Genomic DNA, 21,592 nt, shown 5'->3' with positions numbered 1-21,592 from the left:
ATGTTTCTGTAAGCTTTTTTTTTAATCAATACAATGCCGACGTGCTTTGTTTTAACACCTGCATAGGATAACAAAGAAAATAAGTATCTAGTTTTTAGTTTAAATACTCGTAATCTCAAAAAACATGCCGACGCGCTTTGTTTGTCATTTTACGGGCCAGAGATAAAGAACCGTAAATCTCGTTATTGCACAAAAGGCGATAGATGCACTTTTGTTTTAACTTTAAAAAAAGTTTTCGGCAAACGATTAAAGGTCTTACTCAGGTAAAAACTTAACCCTTCTTTGCTGCTAAAAGTAGGTACGTATTTACAAAATAATCCGTTATAAACTAAAGCGATGTTTTTTCAATTGATTTCATTTATTTACTTTTGACAACCCTTACGGCTTACTTAGCTATGGACTCGCTATTCGGGTCCTGGGCATGAGCACATGCATCTATAGCTACACATAGCGACGACTCGGTATTCGGGTTGCGGGCATAAGGAATGAACTATGGTTCGACTCGAATCCCGGGTGCTGGGCATCGAAAGTGTTAAGAAGAAACAGAACATAGGAGAAAGCATATTTTTTTAAAGTCAAGTTTTTCGTAGAGAAAACTGTGAAAATTAGCTAATTCTAAGTGTATAGAGAATCTTATTAGTAATTCTTGTGATAAACACCTTTTATTCGTAAGAAATTGCATTCGCTTTCTTTTTTTAAGCCCAGCTCTGAGTTCTATTAGTAGGTAATATTTTTTTTTTTTTTTCAGTAAATAGGTAGGTACTTTTGTGTACCAGCCCACAAAAAGAAGTGTTATGTTTTTACCACTGTCGACTTTCATTGATAGAATGCAGCTTTTAAAAGGAGATTTTACTTTCATTTTGATTTATTTTTAGCCTAATGTTACACATTTTTTACATCGAGGTTAGTGGTCGGAAATTACACCTGTAATTTAACTATGGTATAAATAATAATCATGGTAATTTGTCATAGCTTACCAAAACTAAAAACATTTCTCAAATTAGAGAATAGAGCATTTATCTATCAGTTAATTATGTTTAATATTAGATATCTATTTCAGCCGTAGCGAATATTTTCATACTATCATGATGATTAGCTTCATAGCTTGTAAACACGACAATGAATTCTTATCCGATACAGATACGCATCTAATCGGTTAACAACACTTGCGATAACAACTGTACATCGGTTGACTGATTATATTGATGTATGATAACTTGCCTTTACTTGTACGTCATTCTGACAATAAACTGCATCCTTGCGAAATTGAAAGAATTTATTATAGGTGTTTGTCATAAACGAACGGTTCCTTGTTCTAACACGCTCGGGTAAGAACCTATTGACTATTTTAGGATTAAAATGATAAAATTATATCTATCGTTTAACGAATTGGTATTGCGGATTGTGAAAATCGATCAAAAAAAACACCACTTCTCAAATGTCAATGTGATTATGATAATATTTTAATAAAAAAAAAAATGCTATATCCATAGGTACGTAAATTCTAAGCAGCACATAGTGATAGATTACAAATGAATCGACAACTATTGATCGTTATGGTCAGGAAGTATTGAATTTATTGCTCTAAGTCAAATCACACTTTCCACCTAATAAATCTATTTTTTATAATCTCTGCGGAAGATTAGTAGGCACATTAGTAGTTTTTCAGTATCATTTGAGTGACTAGTGTCCTGCATTATTCATTGGTAAATTTTATAGATACCTAGTACGTACTTAGGTACGTGTGTTTACTGGCTTTCCTTTAGGCGTATGAGTCATGGGAGAAATAAATCATCCTTACTCAATATTGGAAGTAACTAAGTATGTCTGTTTAAAAAAAAAAACTTCAGATCCAATTTAAATGTCTGTTACACAATTAGACAAGAGCCTGAGAAAGGACATTTTTATCCGGTATGGGAAGTTTTCTCGGAACGCTAGTGCTAGTGGAAACGCGTGAAACAGCCAAGTAGTTCATGATAGTTACCTATCGAACTTTGTTTTGATCAGGTTTTAGGGATTGCGAGTTGAGAGTCAAACTATTTTAATTTTTCTTAAAAAATAATAAAAAAATACATAAAAAAAAACATAGATATTGTGGAAAGCAGGTTATACAGGTATCTAGGATAAGCTTAATTTAAGTTTAGAAGCACAATTATCGCCTCTACAATTATTTTGGCTATGAGAAAATACTACTCAAATAAATTAGAATATAGTATAAATAATGAGTAATAATAATAGAATGTTGTACCTAGGTATACATTTAATAACTAAGTAGATACTTGTACTTACATTCGTAAATAATTATCAGCTAATACAAAATCATTTTAAAACAATAATCACTATTCACTGTTAAAAAACCACTTATAATTTTACCATTTTAAAAATCATAATTAAAATCAAAACAAAACAAAAACACTATTGCACTATTTAACAAGAACAAAAAATTAATAAACCATAAACAACGAATCTCCAAAAAAAAAATGTAAACCGCGGGAAATCAGAAATTAAATTATTTAATTCAAGTAACTTGCACTAATGGCCGCACTCGGCGTGGGCTGCGTTAAACTGAAGGAAAATGCCGACAATTTTTAACGCTCTTTCGAATCAAATAGATTTGCTTTTACTTTCTCCTAAAATGGCTGTAACCGTAGGACGACATCGCGTTATAAATTGACAATAATTTATGGCAACTGTCAATTGTGGCGGGAAATTAACTTAATATTAAAATAAGTGTGTTATCTGTGGTCAATATTCTTTAGGTCATCGTCCTGATGAGTCCTGGTGAGTCAGTTTTTCAAACCGCAAATACTTATTGAATTTTCTTTGTGCGAATATTATATTGTTAGTCATTTATGCCGATAAAGAAGTTAAAAAAAAATATTTTAAATGCGAAATGCTTTTGTTTCTCAGTGCAAATATTATTTGTGTGATAATTGCTTGCTAAGTATATGTATACATATATTATGATATGCTGATCTGATGAATTCAATATTTTTTATAACGTTCTGTACGAGAGTAGTATATGAATAAATGCTACAATAATATAAAGCCAAGTCATGAAAGTACGTAGATCTTCACCAAGATTATTTATTCTATCTAATACTGAAAATCGCATGAAAATCCGGGGAGTACCTACCTAAGTACCTATAGTTTCTGCGTTTGTCACAAAGATTCAGACGCACGCGATAGTTACTTCTTTTTCTAATCGTTCTATCTAATGACTTATACATATTCGTAAAAAGTAGGTGCCTAATGCTGAGTTCTTATTTGATTAGCCAACTAGTTTCATCAATGTAATCCACGATTCGTTTCACTCGTCTTATGGCAGATTCAGATTAAACTGTAACAAGTAACAACCATAACGGCATCTGATCTATGAGGAAATTAGGCTGTGTCAACACCATTGATCAGCCATAAAATTGCATCTACTAATAAGTAAAAACAGTAACCATAGAACTTGTTTGTACCTACTGCCCCTTTTTACCCGACTGTCGAGAAGGGTGTAAACGAATTAATCTGCTCATTAGACATCTTGACTTAAAATAGCCAAAGACTACGATACAATTAAAAAAACTTCAGGATTTTCACTAAGCAGGTACCTTTATGCAATAAAAACTGATTAGAAGTTATTGAACTTTCAGATAAATTGACAATAAAAAAGAAAACTTTCATAATGAAAAAGTGGGTCACTTGATTGTAAGCAGACATATAATGCATTGTCTAGTCAACGTATTTAAATAATTGTTTTACCGATAAGATTAAGCAAAGCCGCAATTATTCTCAGTTGTCTGAAATAGTGCCTGAAGAATTATTTAAACGGGAACACAGCAGTGGTATATTTTATTCTAGACCATTTCCTACATAAAAAGCGAATTAACTTTTCTTGTACATCATTATTCAGTTTTAGTGACCGCTTCTACCGCTTAACTGACCCGAATATATTGCTCTCAAGTGTACTTATGTAAAGTAGGTAGTAGTAGGTAATGTAAATAACTATCTATAGTAAGTAAATAATCGCGTCCGCGTAAAATCCGCGATAAAATCATTTGTATTCCGCTGAGGTCGCTAGAAAACAGTTACTATCTCCATAATAAGGTGCAAGTAACAATTATACACTGACTATAAAAATAAAAATTTATGGAATCGTATTGTTAAAAATGCATACTTAATCAGTACTTACCTCGTGTAAGTAAGTTTAGAATAAGCACTTGTTAAAGACTATAAAAGGATAAGAAATTACATGAGTGAAACCTTTTGATTTGAGATTAACAAAAACTTTGATTTGCTAGAACAATACCATTTCAAATAACTTAAACTTGTTCTACCTGCTACTTTGTACTATATAGTATTTCCTAGATAATTAATAAACAGCCCATTTATTTTATTAGAAATCCTAGTTCTCGGCTGTTTGCAAGGCATGGTCAACAATTGGCCCAGCCACCCTATAGCTAGTAAAATAATTGAAAGTGATCCCGCAACGACTGGCCGGTTTACTGACCGATACCAGAGATTGAATACCAAATAGATATAATGGGATTACTCCTATTGATTAGATTACTATAAAGTAATTCTGTCTGTCGGTCGCGCTTTCACGCCGAAACTACGGAACCGATTTAAATGAAATTTGGTACACATATAGTCTAGAAGATCCTCTGTGGTCAGTTAAAAATTGTCCACAGTCAGCCATCCTCTGCCTCCTCCAAAAAGTAGGCCTTTCCTTACTCTAATTAATTCTACTACTACTCTTATCGTAAAAAAATAACACACGTAATTGATAGAATTTTAAGGAAAAGCTCTAATGACATACCGATAGCGCCTGATGGGTCAAACAAAGTTGCTTTTAATTACAAGTTTGTAAGTACATACATGTAAAAGGTTCGTAAATACTTTAAGAGTAGACATGATTATTGGTACTTACTTCAAAGCTTTCCTTGTAACTATTTTGGAAGCTAAACTAAATAGGTACCTTTTTAGAAAGTTCTGCCCGTCAGGTGAGATGAAATAAACTTACATTAATTACTAAATAAACTCCGTAAAGATGGATTTAGAACCAGCTTCAACTTAGGACGTGTTCCGCAGAAACACTTCGTTGATCACTTTTTAAATGGGTCACTTGCAGGTTTCTCAAACCAACAAATAAATAAAAAGTAACATGAATTGGTTCACTTGTTTCTAAAATTGAAGTACTTTTACTTAATTACACCGAACTTTAAAAAAATTAAAAGTCACACAACACCGACTACTTCTAATACTGGGCCCGGGCAAATAGTAACAATTTCTAATACAAAAGCAACATTTTATTTAAGTCCAAAATTGCTTTTCGCAAGAATTTTCGGCGGAAAAAGTGTGATAGAGTTTGCATTACGGATAGTGACGCATCTTATTTATGGCATGACCGGACCCTGCATATTTCCATGCACGTTTTTGAGAAACAATGCGAATCATGCGTGCACTGTCATGACTCAACGGTATTATATTATGCACTTGTCTTTGGCCGCGGATTTGGGGTAATTTTATGTGACGTACAAAAAGTTGGGCAAAAGGTCATGTGGGATTTTTCCTTCTTACCGATACTGATTCAAGAAGTCTGTTAAGCCTCACTTCACAGGCCTTTTTCTTCTTCAGCCTATTTCAAACTCCTTACCTCTATGTTTAGGAGTGATTTGACTCTCTTTATGAAAAACAAAAAACTCTTTGGACACATAAGGACTGATTTGTTTTTAATAATCGCTGAGCATAGGAATACAAAGTAACGTGGTAATTATATAGCCCAAGTTACACTTTCACAAAATTGGCAGTTACCAATATATTTTTTCATAATTTTAAGGAAAATAGGTCGATTGGTAGAAAAAAACACTGATACATACGTTTTTAATGGAACTGTCTCTTTACAAGTGATTCAATTGTTTACGATGTAAATAATAGGAAAGTGAATGAAGTGATTCACTTTGTTTCTATAAGAGTACTAACGCATGTACCTATTTAAATAGTGTCCTTATAGAAACTTAAAAAAAATGATTCAGTTTATATATTGGTCACCTAGTATGAGTAACATCAAATGTTAAAGTAGATAGCTGAAATGATGGTGAGAGTCCAACCTCCAGAAATATATTATCGACGGTTGTGACTAGTTTCTAAGTATATTTGAGCGCAGAGCAGTTTTGCCCTAAAATTTTATAGATTATCAAAATAACTATTAGGGTGTACCGATATTCTTAAATGAATTTAGGGACAGCGCGAAATTTCTTCATAGCCGTGCAAAATGGGGCCCTTTCTAATTACCACGATGGTGTGACTGACATCAATAATTGTGTGAAATTAGGTTTGGTGGAAGGCTTGGAAAATATCATCATCCTCCGAGCCTTTTTCCCAAACTATGTTGGGGTCGGCTTCCAGTCTAACCGGATTCAGCCGAGTACCAGTGCTTTACAAGAAGCGACTGCCTATCTGACCTCCTCAACCCAGTTACCCGGGCAACCCGATACCCCTTGGTTAGACTGGTGTCAGACTTACTGGCTTTCTGACTACCCGTAACGACTGCCAAGGATGTTCAATGACAGCCGGGACCTACAGTTTAACGTGCCATCCGAAACACAGTCATTGGTGTCTAAGATATACTTAGAAAGTACATACAAACTTAGAAAAGTTGCATTGGTACTTGCCTGACCTGGAATTGAACCCGCGCCCTCATACTCGAGAGGTTGGTTATAGGCTTGGAAAATATAAACAGGTAAATAAAAAAATAACTCTTTTATTATCATAGGAGTTCCTTGCCATAATTTTAGGTAAATAAGTTAAATAATAAAATCACAACTTAATGAATACTTAAAATTAACTCGAACGTCGTCAAATTTGAAATTTTGAATTTAATCTCAATCAACCACCTGTTCTAGTCACCGAAACATAACCAGCCAACGTTGACGTCGTAAGCAATTCACTTATTTCTATGGCAGGTAAAATGGACTCAAAAATTATTTAAAAAAATATTTAAATACCAATGTGGAACACCAAACGAAACAAATTAGATAAAAAATGTTGTTGCACGTACATACATATAAAGACAGTACATTGTTTTGGATGTAGTACTCGACAAGTAAGAAGTCCTATTCTTACTTTTCAAATAACGTACGTTTCATTAATTAATTATTATTTATTGGCGTATCGAACTTCTCACCACTCGATACGACATGTTTTTCTGAAATAATTTAACGCATTTTTTTGTAAAAATTAATGTACAATTATTCATTAATGGCATGGCGCAGGGTTTCCAAGACAACTTAAACTTTTAAGTTCAATTTTTTATACATCTACTCCTTTCTATTTACATGTTTCAAGAGAATCGTACAACTAGTAATTAAGCGTGAAAAACGATTCAAATTATCAACTTTTACCTAAACATACATCACAGATAGAGATATAAAAAAGAACTAATATCTATTCGACGTGTTGGTTGCAGCTATGGACATCTAGTGCTCGTGTGTCTGGGCATCGTGGGACAAACAAACTAAATTACAACTGACGTCGCATCAAAACATAAATTTGTTTTTCTGCACATAAAATCAATACGGATTATTATTATATAAGGAATCATTGGAAGAAATAAGAAAATCGAAATATACAAAACGAAATTACAAACTAATCGTGCAAGGAAAGAAGAAGAGAGAAACAATAGAGAACAAATCAAGTTTTGCCCCGTTTGGAAGCTAATAAAGTCCATTCGAAAAAACTGGCAAGCACTTACATATTAAATTGATAATCTTATGTATTATAAGTTCTGATAACGTCACTGACATTTGTTTAAAAAATAATTTTCTATTTGACTAGAGGTTGCTTATTTTAAACCTATTCATAGTATCGACCGGTTTCAGAATCGTACTAAACAAATGATCGTATATTTTACGTGAGTAACCATCTAAGGACGACCTCGTCGTTGAAGCAAATAAATATATAAATAAAAAAAAAGTTTAAACAAAAAAATAATACTCGAAAAATTTAAGTGGCGAAAGTGTTCCTAGAAACAGGAAGATTTTTATCAGAGCGTCTCCAAAAGATTGATTTTACATTTTGCCGTTTCACTTTTTATCATCTCCACTCGTTTTAGGTTCGCTTTTTTTATTGTCCTCGGTCTTGGTTTCAGTGCTGTTGGTATCAGCAGCATTCTCATCCTTCTTGTTAGCGTTGTCTTGAGGTTCGACCACGTCCTGGGACTTTGACTTCGCTTCCCATTTAGCTTGAAACTCTTCGTTCAACATTTTCTCGAAGTCATTTGCAATTTTGTTGACGTTCTTCTTCATTGTCGGATCTGGGTAGCTCTGAAAAATTGTAGATTCGATTAATTATTACAATGCTTTGTTATTTTTTATGCACAGTTATAAAATTGTAAGTTAACCCACGTTACCTTTAGGTAAAGTCGCACATTGTTGAAAATTCGTCTAAAATCTTGAACGACTTGATCGTATTCAGTGTAGGAAGAGTTCTTAAGTTTAGTCGATATATCATGGAGACACATTGGATATTTTACTACTTCATAGAATCTAGGAGCCTGAAAATAAATAAATAATGTTTATGGGAGTTTAACATTAGACGCAAAATAAATCATAAACTTTTACATAAATTTAACGCTCACCACTTTTATGTCCATGTCGTGTTGAATAAAAGCAGCTTCATTAATTTGAGATAGATTGGAAAGTATTGTCTCAAACTTCTTTACTGTATTAGCAGGCAAAGGCTTCTTCTTTTTAGGGTGATACCACATTCCCGACACGGCAACCTTTGGTTTGCCACCAGATTTCTTCTGATTCTCATCACGCACATAGTTGCCAGATTGATCAAAGTTAGGACAACGGGTATTTTCCTTTTTCTCTTCGTCGTTCCTACAATCAGGAACTTCTAACGGATCGTCTGGTTCAACAGATTTCGAGTCAGAATCAAGCAACTTAGTTGCATCTTCAGTAAAAATCGATTGATCTTGATTCTTTGTAAGAATATAATCATTTTTGACTGTTTGTTGATTCCATACACTTGTAAGATCTTTAGACATGAAATGGTTAGTGAGCCCGGTGGACCACGCGTCGCTGTGCTCCATGCTGAGTTTGACTTGCTTCAAGTCTTCAGAGAATTCATCTGTAGCGCTTAGACCCAACGCGTCATATAATCTGGCTGTGTCAGATTTGGATCCTTCATGAATAAAATCCATTAGTTTTGGTGCGGACTGTTTAGCCGCTTCCCAAGCACGATCCGATGTCATTGAACTTAAAAGGTCTAGGGAATCTGCTGCTCTTATGTCTAAGCAGGGAATGCCATGACGGGGCAACATCTTTTGATCTTCTCCAAAGATATCATCTGTGCGTCTGGACATCAAGCAGGGCCATGATTCAAGATTGTACTTCGGTTGCGGTGCTAGTGTAACTGGTGGAAACGGCACTTTCATTTTTAGAGCTATATCATCACCAATAGTGCTATCGTATACTACGTCTTGAGCAGCACCTTGTACAAAGGGGGATATTGGATCCGCAGGCTTTATTGGCACCTTGTAGCTACCGGGCTTCATATAAACTTTTGACATTTCGTGAAACTCATCATTTTCTGGATCGATGAATTGTACGGGGCCAGAGATATTGTTTGAAATCGTCACAACATTTGATGGGATTTGAATGTTGTGAGTGTGATGAGTTATAAAATCGCTAGGTTCTTTTTGGACCATCTGACCCCATGCCGCAAAAAAATCGGCCTCTTCTTTTGTATCGCCACAACTATTGTTTTTCTGTACGTAGCAGCCTCTCATCTCGGCTGCTGCCGCCATGCTTGGTATCAATGTTTTTTCCACATGGCTTAAAGGTATCATTTTTGCTTTCAGTTCCATGTCTCTGCGTTGCAATAAATCGCAGGGCATATTTCCTAGAAGCGGTTGTCCAGGAGCTTTGCCGAGCTCCGCATCCATCTTATGTTTCAATTGGGTATATAATTCACGCTGTTCCGCGTGACACATACCTTCGAGAGCGCGAAAATCTGGAACATTAGTGATCGTCCACGATTGGCGAGGCTTCGCTTCACGGACGCTGCAAGGATCACATTTGTATTGCGCTTTCTGGTAGCTGTCCATATCAGTTTGGTCGCTTAAAGGGTAGAAATTATGCGAATTCGGTGGCGGTACTACAGGATACTTTTTGTACGCCACTCCTGATCGTGCTGGCCATGGACCTTCATTAAAGCTTTGAGAAGCTGCTTGACTTTGGTTCTGCACCCAAGGAGGTTGAACTGCGTTGAATGGCTGCGGAGAAGCATTGACAGGCCGCGGAGTGCTGGCGTGCGGTTTGGATGGCTGGAATTTGTTCTGATTTTGGTTCCTCGGCGCAGCCGAATTGGTGGCGTAATAATTATGAGTAAAACTTTTCTGTTCCATAGTAAAGCCGTGATCAAGGCATTTAAATGTTTTATAAATATGAGTCAACATTTCTTTGGTCACCGCCTGCCATTGTACAAAGCATTCTCTTATATTAGGACTGTAATATTTATTTTCGATTCTTGAAAACGTGTCGTGTTTCTCACTGAGCAGCTCTTTAACACCCTTCCAGCCATCTAAAATTCTTACAAAAGAGAAAATAAAGTTTTTAATTACCCATGGTATGCCTTGTGAATGCAGATTAGCAACTGCACTATCGGGTTTTTGTACGTTGGATCTAGTTTTAGCACAAATTGAGTGTATATTCTTAAAACAAGGTCTGTTGTGGTGAGCGATTGCAATATTTTCAGCATCAGTGCAAGCCTCCACAGCCAGTTGAACGATTTGATTGGGTATTTGATCATGTATAACAATCTTGTCAAGTGCCGTAAGCAACACTTCCGAAGAAACGGAAGGTTTATTCTTGTCTTCGTCCTGATTGGTTGGTTTCTGATTTTGATTTTGCTTTTGATTGTTGGAATCAGTCCGCGAATCGGGTATGTTGCACAATTCCGACACCATTCTCTCTCCTTCGACAAAGAAGTCGAGGCTAGAAGTGGATTCCGAAGTCAAGTTCCTGTCCTTACGTTGACGGTCTACTTCGGTGCTGTTGTCCTTGTATCTCTCATGATATCGAGGGTCAGCACTATATGCGTTGCGTTTATCTTGACTTTTCACTATTTTCTTCTTTGCTCCCGTGCCGATCGGTTCTTGATTGGAGATGGACCACGAGCTTTGGGATCGTCTATCAGCGCTGACGGTTCTGTCTCCTATCATTCCAGGGCCGCTGTAGTTGGGTGAAGATGGATCAAAAACAAGGCCAACGAGAGGGGAATTAGGCGGTGAACTAAAAGTCGGGGCCGATGGATTGTTATATCTGGAAATAATTGCAGGGTTCAATGTGTATTTCATGTGAACTAAAGTGCTTCTACTGGACGCTTATACCTTGGGTTCTGGTACTGTTGGCTGGACGCGGTGGCTTCGTAAATCCCAGTCGCCACGCGGCAGTAAGTCGCCATGTTTTGGTCGGACAAATCTTTACTGGAACATCCTGGAAACATTGAAGTAAAACGTGTAAATTACCATCCATTTTTAGTTTATTGGCTAAACAGTTGAGTCGATTTTGCAGCACTAAAAAAGTTCATAGTTACTTCAAACCGAAGTACCTATGTTCTAACGGAAGTCATTTTCGTCAAGAGTGCTCTGAGGTGATAAAACAAACAGAATAAATTAATTTCGTCCCGATAGCTATGTGTATGTGCCTCTGGATGTGCGTACCATAGTTCTTTTGCTGCATCACGGCATATTGATGCTGGGGCTGGAAGCCGTCGGCCTGGTGGGGCAGGCCCCGCTCGCGCGCTCCATCGGGCCCGCCGTCCCGATACTCCCCCGACTTGCTCGACACGCCCCCACCATACTCTTGCATTGGGCTTGCAAATGTCTAGAATTTACGATTTTATTGTAAAATCATTTATAATCAAAGTGAACAAGATTAGAGTCTGATCAAAATTTGATTGAATATTTTAAAGTTTGAAATTAAAAGAATATGGACACACATTAGGGATTTTTAAAGTTGCAAAAAATTTTAAGTGTGATGGTTACAAAAGGAGAAATTAATACAATAAACGAAGAATAATTTCAAGCGTGATACACTCTGAAAAGATGATAAGGTGATAATAAAAATCCGCAGAGTCCTTGACAGTTAAAAGAACACCAACCAGAGACTTGATGTTCCTTTGTCGTCGATCCTAGAAATGAATATGGATTGAAACTGTTAGAACTTGCCATTACCAAACCCATATCTTGGTCTGCCATTGAAATATTTGCATTGAAAAAGTTTTAGGTTTTTTTCTCAAAATGAAACTTGACTAGACGTAAAAAATCCCAATCGAGTATGACATAATGAGCATAATTTCGTCTCGATCTAGTAGGTGTCCGTTGTCGACACCATCAAATGAGACATTTGTCGGAAAATTGCGTATCTTTGCACTTCTTTCTACTTCAAACCATGGATTTTCGTAAAATACTATACTACTTTGCAGTCGCGATAAATCTTACGTCTACACCATTGTTAACGAGAAATGACTTTAGAAATATTTCAAAAAATATTTTTATTGGACTCACCGATTAGTTTGCACCCGTGTCCTTCCCCAGGAGGATCTTCAATACTCTCAATACATATTACAATAAATAATACCTATTTGCGATTGTCAAAGTATTCGTGTCTATGTTTTACAACAATTATTTTTTATTCTTACGTATTAACCAATATGATTTAACACGATTTGGATGATTCCAGGTTTACAACTATTGCTTATTTTCTAGATTTCTCAGTATAGAACATTTATAATCATGATATTTTATTCACTACCTTCGATGTGAGTTGGATAATGTATGACTTGCCAAATAATTGAAACCAACCATATGATTTTGTTCATTTGTTTCTTGACGTTTTCCATTTTTGCTTTTCAGAGGCGGGAAATAGTGGCCAAATGTGTGCATGCAAACTCCGTGGAGGTTCAAAGGTTTCTTTCTGCTACAAGGAGGTGGAAGCACAATGCGTGGTTAATGTTAGTTGTGCACTCATTAAAATTATGTGATCCTTGTGTAACTGTTGCTAATTACTTCACTGTTACGCTGACAGACAGAGCTATCTAAAGTAATATCTGTATGTAATTTATATTGTGCATGTAGGTTGATTACGATATTGTTATGCTTATGATCATAGTTTAAAGGCCTAGTGAGATACTATATACACCATTTACTACTATGTTAATCCTAGCTGCTACTAAATCCAGTATCATATCGAAATATGTAAGGAAATCACCAATATTAAAAAAACAGATAGGTGTATTATGTGATTTATGCTTATTTAATTCTTCTTCTCTGAATATATTAAAATTTTTATCGTTGATATTTTCTACTGTAATAATAAAAAAATCACAAATATTTAAAAATTTGCTGTTTATTGCCCCCTGAATATAACTGTAAGAATTTATCATCAGTTCAATTTTTTATTGGTATATCCGACTGCAACTTTGTAACAAACATTTACGAATTCATTTCAATTTAAATAAAATAAAAAACCTAAGTATTTATTTATCATTGACAGACTATTCTTCCAGTAATCATGAAGGCAGTAGAGATGAGAAGAGCGGTAGTGGCTGAGGTCTCTGAGGCAGCATTGCAGAGGTCTGTACTGCAAGAGCATACTTCCTGCCTGCCTCCGTAGCCGGCACGGTGGTAGCATTGACCCTGGAAAATATATTTAAGACATAAATCAAACTGATATGAAAGAACGAAAAAAAAATGTATCCTTTATTAATATTGGGTAAATCTTTGTGTAATTGGGGGATGACCTTATTATTTTATAAGATGAATATTTTGACACACATGGGCCATAGCTGGTTAAACAATACTGCATTAGCCTCAAAGGCACATAAGATACTGTAATCTTATGTCAAACTCAAGATACATAGACAGGCAAAGGACCAGAAACAGACACGATGGTGCTGTGGCCAAAACCATTTGAACTCTTCTATATACTTGGTAGCTCGAGACTTTTGGAAAGACATGAATAACAAAAACCTAGTCCTACCTTAAACTTAGACTCGTCCCATCCGCAGCTTCGTATAACCCTGCTCTCCGGCAGCCTTCCATTAACGCCATACTCCACATGCTGCACGATCTTGCGGCACAGCGTGTGCGTGACTCCTCGGTCGTGGTCGGAGCAGTTCCTCTTCAGGTTATCGGGCAACTTGGCTTCTAAGCACTGGGAGTTTATTGCGCTGTTGCACTCGTAACACATTATTGTTGACCCTGGAATTTTTGATTTAGACATTGGTTTAGTTTAGAGGATTTTTAAGGTGGTTGGAAAAAAAATGAAGTCAATATGCTACAGCTCCTTTATGAAATTCAATCTATAAAATCTATTGAACTTTTTGGTCTTATGATACAAGACAGGTACAATTTCAATGCGAAACCTTGACTCTATTTTACCACAATAGGTAAATGTATGTAGATACATATGTAGGTATTTAACTACAGTTGAGAATTATCATTTTCTGTTAAACCGCGGAGTCAGTAAGTATTGCGACTATTAAGAGTTCTTAGCTGTAATTGTATCTGACCTTCTATCGACTTCTTCTGACTATTCTATATATTTTGAAGCAACATCTCTCTTTTTTCTCTTTCAATAAAACATAATTTCCGTTCATTGATTAAAACATATGTATGTACGTACATACTCATCGTATAGCAATACTTTAGCAGTCAGTCTTTATGATTGCCCTTTCACACCAAGTATCCAAGCATTGATCCACAAACAAATTGAACCAATAAAACAGGATGTAGACTCTTATTTGGTAGACGCCCTAGATATTCGAGGAAGCTTGCCTAATGTAAACAGAGTAATTTAAAAATAAACCTCTGGCGATCGAGCTCGTAATAAAATTGCTACAATTGTAACGTAATGGTAAACCAATTTGTGGTTGGACGCTGGGTGACTGGAGAATTTGCGAAAAGAAGAAATTTTCCATTCATTATAGTGATGTTTTTAATGTAAAGTTAGTTATGTCAGCACCGGTAAGCCCGATTCTGTTGATAGCAATCAGCTAACTGTATATTTTTGCTAAGTGCGAAATGACGCCGTTAGCAAAAATACAATTTCTAAACTATTCCCAAAAGAAACAAAACCATAATTTTATGATAACGTTACCGACAACTTCTTCCGAATTGTGAAAAAGTGTTTTCCATTCGTAGAAAACAGTACAATGACCTTAACCAACGTAACCTTGCAGAAGACCCATCAAATCTATTTTTGACATAGAAACACTGGTAGTCACTATTGAATTCTATGTTGCCACACTCAACAAACCATTTGACCAACATAGAAAAAAGTTTAACTATAACCAAAGCAAGAAAATAATCTACAGACGAAAGAGGTCCAAACTTCTCCAATACTGTTTAGAATTAAATACTGAGCAGGAAGTAATAAATATAAAACACATAAAACTGACCGTAATGAAAAAGTCCACAGAGAAGTATAAAGCCGATGTAATAGCTCGCCATGTTGGTCCCTGCTTAGTAACCACAGCTTCCTATCAGGTACACGCCACTTCTGACATCGAGAGGGAGTCTCCAGCCCACAAGGTTGGAACCAGTGCAACCCGCCTTACGTTACAGGATGCGCCTCATTGAACCCAACAACGGAACCCGCCAATTCAGATTGTTAGGTGATTTTATTAGGTCATACTAGATTACGAAAATAAAGCCAGTCAATTGATGTGGTCAATCTGTTGATCTCACTATTGTAGATATACAGATAAGAGATCATGATTTTGATCCAAACGATGACGTAGAAAAAGGAGTTAGCAATAAAAATCAAGATCATGAAAAACTTTTAATAAATACATTCGCAAATTACAAACACAACAATGAAGCATCGCTAAACAAAATGTACAATGGTTGCGGCTTTGGTAACTTCATTAATGCTATCTATATTGCAAGTATTTAATATGAACTCTATTCCTCTGTACATAAAGTTCAAATCATTTCTTATGCTTCCAAGTGTGAATCATTTGTGATTATCGTCTATTTACATAGATTTGTTAAATTCATTAACGTGTTGTCTTCACACATATTCATCTATAGCAACACGTATCCATACAAATAAATTACAAACATCTATACAATGTACTTTACTTGCTATATCTATTTTAACATCTAAATCTATCAAATCATTGATTTCGCCAACTATATTAGCGCTCTCAAAATAGTAAGCCTCAATAGTTTACGAAACAACAACAGTTTCTTTGGTACATACGAGTATTTCATTTCTAACATTTTGCAGCAGATGTGCTCTATCATCATTGTCTACTTTGTTGACATTTTTGTTTTACAAATTAATAATTGGCAGTGGGTGTTTAAGACAAGCTTTTCAGAAATCTAGTTGTGATGATCTTACTTCTGATCTTCATGATATGTCTTAGTGGGCCTATATTGCGGTGCTAATGTTCAGTTGGCGAAGGCACGTCAACTAGAACCTCAGCAGGGCGAAGGTGATGAGCATGAGGGCGGTGGCGCCCACGGGAATGGAGGCGGAATTGCAGCCATCTTCCAGGCATGAGCATACTTCTTGTCTGCCTCCGAAACCTGAACGTTGGTAGCAGCGACCCTGGGGAAGATGAGTTGTAAATTAGTATGGGTATGGGATACATGTTTAGGTTCTGTCACATAGTTCTCAATGTGCCTTTCTTTTAGGAAATCTTTTGAGTACACTGTTTACTGAGAAAATCGGCGAGGATCATCTCACTAAAATTATTTGTAGCATCTACTTCTCAATAGCTTAAAAATTTGCGATCCATTGATAATCTAGTTTGCATATTACTTATATCAGTTTGCATGTTGTTAGAGTCTACAAACGAAATAAAATGACGTGTACATACGTATGACTATGTACCTACTACACGTTATTTGTAGGTCTGCGAAGGTTTGGCATATTTAGAGCTTTGGGCTAGTTGTAAATCTTTCAACCGCACTAATTGACTTTGGAGCATGAAAATGTATGAGTAAGTATGTATTTCTTACAACTTTTTCGAATAATCCAGATTTCAGCCTGATGTAAATACAAAGCTTTACAGGACTTTTCTTTTTTTAGGAATCTCTGCTACTTTAACGAGTCTCATTTGGGCCCCATATTGGGATAGCAGCAACAGACTTTTATTCGAGTCACCTCTAAGGACTGCATGTCATGTAACGAGCATTACCTTGTAACTAGTGTCATCCCATCCGCATCCCCTGATGACCCTGCTATCTGGGGGCATGCCGTTCATCTCGAACTCCACGACCTGGGAGATCTTCCTGCACATGGTGTCCTTGGGCCCGCACGGCAGTCGCAGGGAGTCTGGCAGCTTCGTCATCAGACATCTCGAGTCGTTGTGGCTGTTGCATTGGTAACATGTGATTGCTAGGCCTGGGAGCAAGAGATAAAGGTTTTGAGTTAAGGTTATAGTTTTTATAATCTCGTGTTTCTTTATTTAAGTACTTCTGTATTTTTTATATTTGAACGTCAGTTAAACTAATAACTCCAGCAGACTTTACAAGGGACTTTTAATTCCCAAAACCATAATTGGCGGGTTTTAGCACACTTTTCAAAAAGGTGGAGGTTTTCATTTCGGATTTCAACTATATATATGCTGAACTAGCCGTTTGCCCGCGGTTTCACCCGCGTCCCGGGGGAGCTACTGCCCGCACCGGGATAAAATATAGCCTATGTTACTCGCAGATAATATAGCTTTCTAATGGTGAAAGAATATTTAAAATCGGTCCAGTACTTTTTGAATTTATCCATTACAACCAAACAAACGAACAAACAAAGTTTTCCTCTTTATAATATTAGTATAGATGAAGCATGTGGGTGGTTTGTGTAGCATATCGTAAAAACTAATGTACTAAAGAATGTAATGTTGTAAGAACTGACTTTGAGGTCGCTTTCTGGCTTGCCATGCGTGTTCTCTACGGGCGCCTGTCTGACCTTCGGAATGAAAATGATGAGAAATGCGATCAAACTTTTTATAGCTACATCAATAAATAGTCATTATAGTTTTATGTAGATTCTTGGTAGAAAATGTTTGCCTAAAATTTTGGTATGATTCTTCATACATGTTTTTTTTTAAATAGATATTTACATAGAATGAAGCTGAAAGTAAAGAGTCATCAATCAAAGACTACTTATTTAATGAGTAGTTCCTCTGACTTTCAGACATTGAAAAGACGTGTAGGTACCACTTGTCTGCCTCCTATCATGAGAGGCACAAGGAAATGAACAATTGGTAAGTTGAATACATGCCCGTAAGAGTACAATTTGTACCCACGCACCTCGGTATTATCATTCAAGTTTCATTCAATGATAATAAAGGATGTTGTGAACGATAAGTTAGAGGTAGGTACTGTATAGATGCCTGACAAATTACATTGGGCGTAGTTTGCATCGATTAAGGTATTACGCACTAGATTTAGGCGCAATAACGATTATGTAAGATTTTGAATAAGATCCTATTTTGCAAAAAATCATTTTATTGATGACAGAAATTAGCTCTTATCAAGTTCTGAAGTTGTCCATTTGTGAAGCTAGTTTTAGTTTTAGCAGTAACACAAATTACGTTAATCTAGAAAACTATACTGACTGTAAGAGCAAAGAAATTACTGAAAAAGATCCACATATTTATATTGATACCAGTTTCCACTAGCAGTTTGTGAGAACTACCCTGCAGGAAAAAAATGCCTATAGCCTTCCTCGAACTGAAAAAATGAACTCCCTAAAACTGAAATACTGTCGGTCCAGTTCCTCAGTATAGCGCGTTCAATAATATAAAAATGTCATATTTTTTTATATGCATACGACACGTGATACATTATTATAAGGAAATAGTATTTTATAACCACAATAACATGTCTACAATTAGTTAATATACCTCCCGCAGATCATACGCACCCATGTTTCCCGTTGTCCTACTTTTTCTATCGATTTATGGAATGAAACCGCTATTTCCATTTGCCTAGTAAAAGAATACTGTCTGGAATTTAGGGGAAGAAAATATTCTTAGAGTCCACGGTAACATATTATGAAGATTTTTGTGGCTAGTTTATACACTAAACTAGTGCTAGTAAAGTCTATATTTATAGCAATAATGCCTATTTTGGGGTCGGCTTCCAGTCTCATCGAGTGGAATCTGAGTACCAGTGTTACATGGAGGTACTGCCTATATGTCCTTCTCAAGTTTGAGTATCCCGATACACCTGAGATAAGACCGGTTGTCAGCCTTCCTATCTTCTGACTAACCGTAACGACTGCCAAAGATGTTCAAATGGCATTTGGCATTTGTGAATAATAAGGATATGCATCTTAGTGTAAAGGGATTTTTTTAATTTTCTATATGGCACTACTTCAGGAATAACAAGGACATAAATTGTATAATATGCACTACAATATAAAAATATCGGACTAGTTTGCTAGTCAACTAGCAGAGTAGACAATTCCTAAAATGATTGTAGGGGAAAGTGGTATAAGATGGGGTCGTGGGGTAAGATGGGGATTGCGAAAAAAAGAATGTTCCAAACATGCTTTGAAATTACTACTAACGTCATCTAATGGCCTTTTGAGTAACTTATTCAGTGCCGCAAGTGTCATGGCAGAAAGTGCGTGCATTGAGATTTCGTAAGCAATTTATTGATTTTGACGCTTTTAATCAAATAATTCGATTAAGTGATCTAAGTTACTGTGTGAAATATATGACAATAAGACGGATGAAGTATTTTTTTCGTAAAGCTGACATATTTTGCCAATTTATGAGCAATGTTTCAATCGATTAGCTTTGGTTTTTTAATCTCAAAAAAATAAAGTTTGGTAAATTGTCGTTTGGGGCATGATGGGGTACAAACTGCCATACTTACGGAATCTCCATATAAAGCTGAATTAGAAGAAAGACAAAGACGTAAGAAACCGAAAACACAAAATAAGAAGACACAAAAGAAACCCAATAAAAAAACTAAAAAGCCAGCCAAAAAAAAAATATGAATCTGAGAGTGACACTGAGGATACTGAATGTTTATACTGTCAGGGTTTGTATTCTCAATCTACTGAAGGATGGATCACTCTTGTCAGTTGTGTGGAAGATGGGCGCATTGTCCATGTGCAGGAATTGAAAATGATGATGATGAGGCGGTACATATTTGTCCAAATTGTGGCGACAGTGATTGATTTAATGTACCCCACAATCATACAGTTACAGGGGCAAAACGCAGTTTTGAAAAAAAAAATCATAAGAAGATTTAAATTTTTGAGTTATTGTTGATTAGAATATAAGAGTATTAAGATTGATTGTTTCTTAATTAAAGTTTCTATGTTGTATAATAATTTTTTGTTTGTATTTCAGCAACTTTTCCTTAAAGACCCCATCTTATACCACCTTCCCCTACCTACAATCATAGACTAACATATTAGTCTATGCTACAATGTATTTTAGATGGATAATCATGCACGATGATTCGAGAAATAAATGAATAAAACTCAGGTTTAAAACTACTTATAGGTTTTATATTGCCAGTAAATACTGTAATCTTCACAAATATAAATCGAGCACTTTTCGCATAATTATTATCAGTTTAGTTTTTAAGTGTGGAAAATTAAAGCTTCAGCAAAAAGTTGATATTATCTATCCCTATGAATTTATAGCTTCAAAGTGTTCAAAGCAATTTTCTTAACAAGTAAGTTTGCAATATCTATCAAATGGTTAGGCAAACTAAGGAGTACCAAGGTCTTTAGACCAAAAATAAGGCAGCACTAAATAATATTCTTATCTCATTCACTTCAACGTCTCCCGTAAACTCTCCCGTAAATATAGTATACGTTTAATCAGCCATGTTATATCATTGGGAATCTTATATTTAAATTAATTGACTCTAGAGATAAGAAATAAGACGATAAGGACTGGTATTTTCAGAAAATATCACTGCTTTGAGAAGCTGAAGTTTAAAAGCAAGTTTCTTAAACATGAGAGCTTTTGAAGCTTAGAAAATTCACACAATTTTCCGGCAACTGAAAATGATCACGTTACATGAACACGGATGAATGGTGGCTTAATTCAATAAAGCACAAACCTTGTTGTAGCAAACTGCATATTACCGCCAAAAAGCAAATTAAAACGAGCGCCATTTTATATTAAGTTGGTAACAGGTAACCGCCGGTTCTGGTCGCTGCGCACCGCACACGTTAGCGATCGCCGACCCACTGACTATTCACACTACGTTAGAACCTATATCTACTATAAATGTGCACCGCTTATTCAATTGCTCTAATACCTTAACAAATTGACTGCTATATATCGTTGAATATCGACAATCCCTCGTTTAGAACAGATTACCGTTCGTAAGAGATGAAAATTTAGTTTAACAACGAGTTTTTACTGGTTTCTTTGTATGAAGCATGGAAATGGTCCTTCTAGGCTGGCTATTGGATGTACGGCAGTGCAGAGAGATCGCGTGATTAGCTCCAGTTTGTTGTTGATAACCCAATATGTGGGTCTTATGTAAGGCATTCGATCGCTTGTTTCTAGGCAGTTTTCAGGGGTTAGGAAACTTTTCTCAGCATAT

At 35.9% G+C, this 21,592-nt stretch overlaps 3 protein-coding genes across 3 annotated transcripts; all 3 read right to left on the bottom strand.

Annotated features, from left to right (window-relative positions):
* Positions 1-7,695: 7,695 nt before the first annotated feature.
* LOC124638965 lies at positions 7,696-11,867 on the bottom strand. Its single transcript, XM_047176147.1, has 5 exons — positions 11,720-11,867; positions 11,387-11,492; positions 8,627-11,318; positions 8,399-8,542; positions 7,696-8,312 (listed from the first exon to the last, which is right to left on the bottom strand). The coding sequence occupies exons 1-5, from the start codon at positions 11,865-11,867 to the stop codon at positions 8,073-8,075; spliced, it is 3,330 nt and encodes a 1,109-aa protein (XP_047032103.1). The 3' UTR covers positions 7,696-8,072.
* A 1,459-nt stretch (positions 11,868-13,326) lies between these two features.
* On the bottom strand, positions 13,327-15,671 carry LOC124639009. Its single transcript, XM_047176218.1, has 3 exons — positions 15,460-15,671; positions 14,040-14,260; positions 13,327-13,696 (listed from the first exon to the last, which is right to left on the bottom strand). Exons 1-3 carry the CDS (start codon positions 15,509-15,511, stop codon positions 13,544-13,546), a joined length of 426 nt encoding a protein of 141 aa, XP_047032174.1. The 5' UTR covers positions 15,512-15,671; the 3' UTR covers positions 13,327-13,543.
* Positions 15,672-15,829: 158 nt separating this feature from the next.
* LOC124639010 lies at positions 15,830-21,259 on the bottom strand. The gene is made up of 3 exons (XM_047176219.1): positions 21,101-21,259; positions 17,209-17,414; positions 15,830-16,616 (listed from the first exon to the last, which is right to left on the bottom strand). The coding sequence occupies exons 1-3, from the start codon at positions 21,153-21,155 to the stop codon at positions 16,479-16,481; spliced, it is 399 nt and encodes a 132-aa protein (XP_047032175.1). The 5' UTR covers positions 21,156-21,259; the 3' UTR covers positions 15,830-16,478.
* Positions 21,260-21,592: the final 333 nt, after the last annotated feature.

This window comes from Helicoverpa zea, chromosome 18, assembly GCF_022581195.2.
Source record: "Helicoverpa zea isolate HzStark_Cry1AcR chromosome 18, ilHelZeax1.1, whole genome shotgun sequence".
Classification (NCBI taxonomy): Eukaryota; Metazoa; Arthropoda; class Insecta; order Lepidoptera; family Noctuidae; genus Helicoverpa; species Helicoverpa zea.
The sequence above is the reverse complement of the archived record's forward strand: the minus strand, read 5'-3'. Positions and strand labels throughout refer to the sequence as shown.